We start from the raw sequence: 9,410 nt of genomic DNA, 5'->3' as shown, positions 1-9,410 counted from the left end.
TTGGGAGGGGGGGGACACAAAAGGGGGGGTCCCAAGGGGGGTTGGGACCCCGGATGTTGGGGTCCGTGTCCCTTTCCTCCCCCCAGGAGGAACCCCATTGGTGGACCCCCCAAAGCCTCCTTTTGGGGTCCCCCCCTTGAACCCCCCTATTGGGAGCCATTGAAACCCCCTTTTGGGGTCCCCCCCATTGAAACCCCCTATTGGGGCCCATTGAAACCCCCTTTTGGGGTCCCCCCCTTGAACCCCCCCAATTGGGACCCATTGAAATCCCCTTTTGGGACCCATTGAAACCCCCTTTTGGGGTCCCCCCTTGAACCCCCCTATTGGGACCCACTGAAACCCCCTTTTGGGGTCCCCCCCTTGAACCCCCCTTTTGGGACCCATTGAAACCCCCTTTTGGGGTCCCCTCCTTAAACCCCCCCTATTGGAACATATTGAACCCCCCATTTTGGGGTCCCCCCCTTGAACCCCCCATTTTGGGGTCCCCCCCTTGAGCCGCCCTTTTCACCCCCTAGAAATCTTCATTTTTGGGGATGAATCCCCCCAAAATCTCCCTTTTTCTCCCCAAAACCCTCATCTTGGGGTGGGGATGGGCTCCTAAAACGCCCTTTAGGGGTTCCCCCCCTGAACCCCCTTCTTGGGGGGCCCCCCCAAACGTTTTTGGGCAGTGACCGAACGTCTGTGGGGCTATAAATAACGGGGGGGGGGGGGGGTTGAACGACGATGGAACAGCTGCCCCCTAACAGCTGGGGGGGGGAAGCAGCTGTTGGGGGAACAGCTGGAATGGGGGAATGGGGGGGGGCTGGAATTCCATAGGGAGGAGCCATTGGGATGGAATGGGGGGGTGTTAATGGAGGTTATTTGGGTGTTATTAGGGGTTATTTGGGTGTTATTAGCGGTTATTTGCCATCAGTAGTGGTTATTTGGGGTATATTAGCGGTTATTTGTCATTATTAGTAGTTATTTGCTGGTTATTAGCGCTTATTTGGGTGTTATTAGTGGTTATTTGCCTTTATTATTGGGTATTTGGTGGCTATTAGCGCTTATTTGGGTGTTATTAGCAGTTATTTGCCATTATTACTGGTTATTTGCTGGTTATTAGCGGTTATTTGCTATTATTAGTGGCTATTTGGTGGTTATTAGCGGTTATTTGGGTGTTATTAGTGGTTATTTGCCATTATTAGCGGTTATTTGCTGGTTATTAGCGGTTATTTGGGTGTTATTGCCGGTTAATTGCCATTATTAACTGTTATTTGTGTGTTACTAGCTGTTATTTGACTGTTATTAGCGGTTATTTGCCATTATTAGTGGTTATTCTGGTGCTATTAGCGGTTATATGCCCCTATTAGCGCTTATTTGGGTGTTACTAGATGTAATTTCTCTGTTATTAGCGGTTATTTGCCATTATTGGCTGTTATTTGGTTGTTATTAGCGGCTATTTGCCATTTTTAGTGGTTATTTGGGGTTTATTAGCTGTCATTTAGGTGTTATTTGCTGTTATTTGGGTGTTATTAGCGGTTATTTGGGCGTTATAAGCCGTTATTTGGTTGTTATTAGCCGCTATTTGCCGTTATTAGCGGTTTCTTGGGTGTTATTAGCGGTTATTAGTGGGTATTTCCCATCATTAGCTGTTATTTGTGTATTATTATCAGTTATTCCCTTTATTAGCTGTTACTTGTCTGTTAATAAAGGCTATTTCCCATTATTAGATGTTATTTCCCATTATTAGTGCTTACTTGGGTGTTAATAATGGGAAATAGCGGTTACTTAGCCGTTAATAGAGGTTATTTCCCAATATGCGGTAATTTGCCGTTATTAGTTGTTATTTGTGTGTTATTAGCGGTTATTTATCTCTTAATAGCTGTTATCTCCCATTATTAGGGTTATTTCCCATTATTAGCGGTAATTTCTCTGTTATTAGCTGTTATTTATGAGCTATTAGCGGTTATTTCCAATTGTCAGCAGTTATTTCGGTGTTATTAGCATTTAAGTCTTGTTAGCGGTTATTGAGTATTAATAGCGGTTATTTCCCGTTATTAGCAGTTATTTGCCTTCTATTGGCAATTATTTGCGTATTATTAGCATTTTTTTGTGCGTTATAAGGTTTTATTTGTCTATTAGGAGTTATTTCTTATTATTAGCGATTATTCCCACTGTTATGAGCGTTATTTCCCACTATTAATGGTTATGTCCCATTGTTACCCGTTGCTTTTCTGTTATTACTGGTTATTTCCTTATTATTAGCCGCTCTTTCCCATTATTAGCAGCTATTTCCTCATTATTAGCGTTTTTCCTCATTATTAGCTGCTGTTTTCCGTTATTAGCCTTTATTTCCCCGTGATTGCCATTATCTCTCCAATAATAGCTTTTATTTCCCCATTATTAGACGTTATTCCCCTTTTATTTGCCGTTATTTCCACATTATTAGCAGTTTTCCCCATTATTAACAAGTATGTCCAATTATTAGCTGCTATTTCCCCATTATTAGCCCAAATTGTCCATATTATGAGCGATTATTAGCCCTTTGTTAGCCCATTATTAGCCATTTCTCTCCCATTACACCCCATTATTTGAGTCTATTCACCTGTTATTCATCATTTTTGGCCATTATTCCACCATTATTAGCCTTTTTTACCCCATTATTAGCGATTATTCCCCGTTATTAGCCATTATTATCCCAGTATTAACCATAGTTAACCCATTATTAGCAATTATTCCACCCATTAGAAGACATTTTTCCCCATTCCCCCACATTCTTTGGGCCTATTCACCTATTATTCCCCCTTATTAAGCATGATTACCCCATTATTAGCGATTATTGTCCCTTATTAGAGAATATTAACTCATTATTAGCCATTATTATCCCATTATTAACGCATTATTAGCAATTATTTCCCCATGATAAGGCGTTTCACCCTATTTTGGGGGGTAGCCCCCATTATTACCCCATTATTAGCCTTTTACCGCCCCATTTTGGGGACGCACCCTCTGATTTTGTTATTTTCTCTATTATTAACGCTGATCACAGCCCACCCTAGGCCACGCCCCCTCCCACCATAGCCACGCCCTCTCCTCCAAAGCCACGCCTCTTTTACCATAGCCATACCGCCTTCACCACCCCTAATACCCGCCCATCGCCCGCTTTCCACCAATCACCGCGGGCGCCCGCGGCCGGCAGCCAATGGGAGGCGGCGGCAGCGCTGACGTACGAGGTGGGAGAGGAGGGCTGCCCCAGGGCGGCCGCCATGATGGGAGCTGGCAGGGGTAGGTGAGGGGGAGCCGGGTGGGACGTATAGATCCCCTATAGAGGGGTCTATAGGGGGTCTGTAGTGGGTAAATAGGGGTTTAGGGGTGCATATAGGGCCTGGACGGGGTATATAGGGGTGGCTGGAGGGGGGGGCACGCGGTTTATAGGTGTATAGGGGTGCTTGAAGGGGTCTATAGGGTCATGGGGCTATATAGGGGCCTGGGGGTGCTGGGGTGGGGATGTGGGGCCTGTATAGGAGGGGGTCTGGGGGCTACAGAGGGGCAGACTGGGGTATGAGGGGTGCTCTGGGAGGGTATATGAGGGGTATAGGGGACATGGAGGGTATAGGGGGGTATAAAGGGGTATATGGGGGGTATAGGGGGGTATATGGGGGGTATAGAGGGTTATAAGGGGGTATAGGGGATATATGAGGGTATATGGGGGGTATAGAGGGGTATAAGGGGGTATATGGGGGATATAGGGGATATATGGGCGGTATAGGGGGGTATAGGGGACATATGGGGGTATAGTGGGGTATAACGGGGGGTTTGGAGGGGTCTATGGGGCTCTATGGGACGTATGGGGGGCATAGGTCCATATAGGATCCATGTAGGGCACCTAGAGGGTCCATGTAGGTTCCCTATAGGGTCCCTATAGGATTCATATAGGTTCCCTATAGGATCCATATAGGTTCCCTATAGTGTCTCTATAGGATTCATATAGGTTCCCTATAGGATCCATATAGGGTCCCTATAGGGCCCATATAGGCCCCTTTCCCCCCCCACCAGGCGGTGCTGCCCCGTGCGCCGCCCCGGGGCCGGGGCCAGAGCAAGGGGGTGACCTACGGCCGGGGCAGCCCATGGTGCCCCCGGTATACACCAGCCCCTACAGCCCCTATAGACCCTATGGGGACCGGCACCATCCCCTATAGACCCTATGGGGTCCATATTCACCCCCTATAGACGCTATGGGGACCGGCACCATCCCCTATAGCCCCTATGGGGGCCATATTCACCCTCTATAGACCCTATGGGGACCGGCACCATCCCCTATAGCCCCTATGGGGACCATATTCACCCCCTATAGACCCTATAGGAACAGGCACCAGCTCCTACAGCTCCTATGGGGACCATATTCAGCCCCTATAGACCCTATAGGGACCAGCAGCAGCCCCTATAGACCCTGTGGGGACCATGCCCAGCCCTATAGGGACCATACCCAGCACCTATATACCCTATAGGGACCATGTCCATCCCCTATAGCCCCTATAGGGACCATACCCAGACCTTATAGGCACCAGCCCCAGCCCTTATAGACCCTATGGGAACCATATCCAGCCCGTACAGCCCTTATAGACCCTATAGGGGCTATGCCCAGCCCCTATAGGCACCAGCACCAGCCCTTAAGCCCCTATAGGGACCATGCCCAGCCACTACAGCCCCTATAGGGATCTCACCCACTTGTACAGACTGGATCCTATAGGAACCCACCCCACTAACCCCCTATAGACCTCCCCCTATAGGGTCCAACCCCCTATAGACCTCCCCCTATAGGGTCCAGCCCCTTCAAGGCCTCACCCTATAGACACTGACCTATAGGTCCTCTTTCCCTCCCCTTTTCCAGGTCCTGGCTGAAGCTTCTGGTTTGGAATGACACTGGGACAGGTACTGGAATCCCTATGGAGATTCTCCAAGGGCTCCTATAGGGTTGTGCTGCTTTCATCCATCAGACCCTATAGGGGACAGGGACTGGAATCCCTATGGAGATTCTCCAAGGGCTCGTATAGGGTTGTGCTGCCTTCATCCATCAGACCCTATAGGGGACAGGGACTGGAATCCCTATGGAGCTTCTCCAAGGGCTCGTAGCAGGGTTTGTGCTGCCTTCATCCATCAGACCCTATAGGGGACAGGGATAGTTGCATCCTATGGAGCTTCTCCAAGGGCTCGTATAGGGTTGTGCTGCCTTCATCCATCAGACCCTATAGGGGACGGGTACTGGAATCCCTATGGAGCTTCTCCAAGGGCTCGTATAGGGTTGTGCTGCATTCATCCATCAGACCCTCTAGGGCCAATAGGGGGGGGGTATAGGGGGATATAGGGCACAAGCCCCCCCACCTCCCACAAAGGCGTGGACGGCCCCCTATGGCCACCCCACGTAAGAACCGGAGGCAGAGGGACATAGGGGACAAAGCCAACCCTATGGGGACGATGAGGTCCCCAAAGGGCTTTAGTCCCTACATGTGGATCCGTATGGGATATGGGATATGGGGTATGGGATATGGGGTTATTATGGGATATGGGATATAGGGTATGGGGTATGGGATATGGGGTATGGGGTATGGGATATGGGATATGGGGTGTGGGATATGGGGTATGGGATATGGGGTATGGGGTATGGGGTATGGGATATGGGGTATGGGGTATGGGGTATGGGATATGGGTATGGGGTATGGGGTATGGGGTATAGGATATGGAGTATAGGATATGGGGTATGGGATATATAGGGTATGGGATAAGAGGTTCCATGACCCCACAGGATGCAGTGCTCTCCCTGCTGGACTCCATTGTTTGGTGTGTGGGATATGGCAAAGGCCCCAAATCCCATGGGAATCATGGAAAATGACCGGGAATAGCAATAAAAGCCTGAACTGGTCCCAGTGCCCACCCTAAACTGGTCCCAGTGCCCATCCCTACCCCCTATAGACCGCCATAGCCCCCAATAACCCCCCTATAGCCCTCCGCAGGCTCCTTATAGCACCTTTCCCACAGTGCACCGCGCCTCTCTCTTTATTTGCATAACCTGCCTAGCGACGGCCGCTGATTGGTGGAGAAGAAGGGGGCGGCCAGTTCCGCCTCTTTGCCAGGACTTCACGCACTTCCGGTCCGGCTTCCCTGCACTTCCGCCCGGCTCTGCGGGCTGAACGGAGTGGTTCCGGGGCACGGAGTCCCCGTTGCGGAGCGGCGGGAGGGAGATGGAGCGCATCGGTGGGGCAATGGGGGGCAATGGGGAGCTATGGGGTGGTTATAGGGGGTTATGGGGCTCTATGGGGTGTCTGTGGGGGGCTATGGGGTGGTTATGGGTCGGTTATAGGGGGTTATGGCTTGGTTATAGGGGGTTATGGGGCTCTATGGGGGGCTATGGGGTGGTTATGGGGGTCTATGGGGTGGTTATGGGGGGTCTATGGGGTGGTTATGGGGAGCTATGGGGTGGTTATGGGGTCGTTATAAGGGGTTATGGGGCTCTATGGGGTGCCTGTGGGGGGCTATGGGGTGGTTATGGGTCGGTTATAGGGGGTTATGGCTTGGTTATAGGGGGTTATGGGGCTCTGTGGGGGACTATGGGGTGGTTATGGGGGTCTATGGGTTGGTTATAGGGGGCTCTGGGGCTATGGGGTGGTTATGGGCTATGGGGTGGTTATGGGTTGGATATAAGGGATTATGGGACTCTATGGGGTGTCTATGGGGGGCTGTGGGGTGGTTATGGGGGTCTATGGGGTAGTTATGGGTTGGTTATAGGGGGTTATGGGGCTCTATGGGGTGTCTATGGGGGGCTATGGGGTGGCTATGGGTTGGTTATAGGGGGTTATGGGGCTCTATGGGGTGGTTATGGGGGTCTATGGGGTAGTTATGGGGGTTTATGGGGAGGTTAGGGGGTCTATGGGGTGGTTATAGGGGGTTATGGGGGTCTGTGGGGTTATAGGGGGTTAAGGGGTCTATGGGGTGGTTATGAGGGGGTCTATAGGGGGGTTATGGGGGTCTATGGAGTGGCTATGGGGTTGTTATAGGGGGTTATGGGGGTCTGTGGGGTGGTTATGGGGGTCTATGGGGTGATTATGTGGGTCTATGAGGACGTTATGGGGCCTGTGGGGGTTTATGGGGTGGTTATAGGGGGATATGGGAGTCTATGAAGTAGTTATAGGGGTCTATGGGATGGTTATGAGCGGGTATGAGGGTCTATGGGGAGGCTATAGGGGATTGTGGGGGTCTATGGGGTGGTTACGGGGGTCTATGGGGTGTCTCTGACCCCCATTGCACCCCTGCCCCATAGCGCTGCCCCCCCGCTCCCCACGGGAGCTGCCATTGGCGCTGCTGGAGCTGGGATGTGCTGGGACCTTCGAGTTGGTGGTGGGACCCCCGGGGGGGGCTCGGGGACCCCCCCACCGAGCCACAGTGAGACCCCCATTGAGCCCCATTGAGCCCCATTGAGCCCCATTGAGCCCATTGAGCCCCATTGAGCCCCATTGGTCCCACTGAGCCCCATTGAACCCCATTGGTCCCATTGACACCCATTGAGCCCCATTGACACCCATTGAGCCACACTGATCCCATTGAGCCCCATTGATCCCCATTGATCCCACTGAGCCCCATTGACACCCACTGAGCCCGATTGACCCCATTGATCACCATTGACACACATTGAGGCCCTTGAGCCCCATTGACACCCATAGACCCCATTGAACCCCACTGAGCCCCATTGACCCCATTGAAACCTATTGTCACCCATTGATCCCCATTGAACCCATTGACCCCTATTGATCCTCATTGACACCATTGACACCTGTTGAGCCCTATTGACTCCCATTGAGCCCCATTGATCCTCATTGACCCCCATTGATCCCCACTGACCCCCGTTGAGCCCCATTGACCACTACTGATCCCCATTGACACCCATTGACCACTACTGACACCCATTGATCCCCATTGACTCCCCTTTGTACCCCCATTACCCCACATTGACCGCCCACCCCTTTGTACACCCTAAACCCCCCCCATTGACCCCAATAAACCCCCTTTTGGGACCCCCAAGTGCATGGGGAAGGGGGGGGTTATGAGCCCCCCCTGAGCCCCCTCAAACTGACCTCTGACCTCTTCCCCCCCCCCCCCCCAAGCTCCCTCTGGGGGTCCCCCCTTTCGCCCCCTCCCTTGTTTCGGAGCTGGAGCAGAAGCTTTTGGGGTCCCCCGAGTGGCTTCCCCCCCACCAGCATGAGAGGGCCCAAAGGTATGGGGGGGGTCTATGGGGGGGTCTATGGGGGGTGTATGGGGTTCCTATGGGGAGGTCTTATGGGGGTCTATGGGGGGTCTGTGGGGGTCCTATGGGGGGTGTATGGGGTTCCTATGGGGGGGTCTTATGGGGGTCTTTGTGGGTCTATGAGGGGTGTATGGGGTTCCTATGGGGGGGTCTTATAGGGGTCTATGGGGGTCCTATGGGGGGGTCTGTGGGGGTCCTATGTGGGCATCAATGGGGATCCTATGGGGGGGTCTATGGGCATCAATGGGGGTTCTATGGGGGGGTCCATGGGAGTCCTATGGGGGTCTATGGGGGGTGTATGGGGTTCCTATGGGGGAGTCTTATGGGGGTCCTATGGGGGGGTCTATGGAGGTCCTATGGGAGGATCTGTGGGTGTCAATGGGGGTCTGTGGGGGTCCTATGGATGGTCTTATGGGGGTCCTATGGGGGGGTGTGTGGGCATCAATGTGGGGTCTATGGGGGCTCCTATGGGGGTCTGGGGGAGGTCTATGGGGGTCTATAGGGGATAGGGGGTGGGTCTATGGGGATCAATGGGGGTCCAATGGGGGGGCCTATGGGGGTCCAATGGGGGGGCCTATGGGAGTCTATGGGGGGCTCATACTGGGGCCTGTGGGGGCTCTAAAGGCCCTTGGGGGGGGTTCCTGTCCCCTGACCCCCCCATTGCCCCCCCCCCAGGTCATGGTCCCGGCACCCGGAGCCCCGGAACCTCTTTGCCTTGGAGCCAACCCCCCCTATGGGGGGGCTCCGGGCCCAAAGGGACCCCAAAAGCGGCTCCTTGAAGGGCTTCGTTGAGGTGGGGGGGTTCTATGGGGGTCTATGGGGGTCTATGGGGGTTCTATGGGGTTCTATGGGGTTTCTATGGGGTTCTATGGGGGTTCTATGGGGGTCCTGTGGGGTTTCTATGGGGGTCTATGGGGGTCTATGGGGGTCTGTGGGGTCCTATGGGGTCTTATGGGGGTTTTGGGGGGTTCTATGGGGTCCTGTAGTCGTTCTGTGGGGTCAAGGGGGGTCCTATGGGGGTTTGGAGGGGTTCTGTGGGGGTTTTGGGGCTAATTTGGGCTATTTAGGGTTGGGTTCGGGCTATTTTGGTCTACTTCGGGCTATTTTTGACTGTTTTGGAGCTATTTTAGGGCTA

The 9,410-nt window shown here is 52.8% G+C and overlaps 1 protein-coding gene across 1 annotated transcript in view; it reads left to right on the top strand.

The window, feature by feature from the left end:
- Nucleotides 1-6,090: 6,090 nt before the first annotated feature.
- SKIC2 (SKI2 subunit of superkiller complex) overlaps nucleotides 6,091-9,410 on the top strand; it is a 31,337-nt gene continuing 28,017 nt past the window's right edge. The window contains exons 1-4 of the mRNA XM_061352243.1: nucleotides 6,091-6,231; nucleotides 7,295-7,416; nucleotides 8,136-8,245; nucleotides 8,951-9,068. Coding sequence (XP_061208227.1) covers nucleotides 6,219-6,231; nucleotides 7,295-7,416; nucleotides 8,136-8,245; nucleotides 8,951-9,068 — 363 coding nt within the window. The 5' untranslated portion in view covers nucleotides 6,091-6,218. The remainder of the gene's footprint in view (nucleotides 6,232-7,294; nucleotides 7,417-8,135; nucleotides 8,246-8,950; nucleotides 9,069-9,410) is intronic.

This window comes from Neopsephotus bourkii, unplaced genomic scaffold (genome assembly GCF_033783945.1).
Source record: "Neopsephotus bourkii isolate Nb327-2 ecotype Australia unplaced genomic scaffold, CSIRO-AGI_Nbou_v1 NB_644, whole genome shotgun sequence".
Lineage (NCBI taxonomy): Eukaryota > Metazoa > Chordata > Aves > Psittaciformes > Psittacidae > Neopsephotus > Neopsephotus bourkii.
Note: the sequence above shows the minus strand (reverse complement) of the source record. Positions and strands in the feature narration are given on the sequence as shown.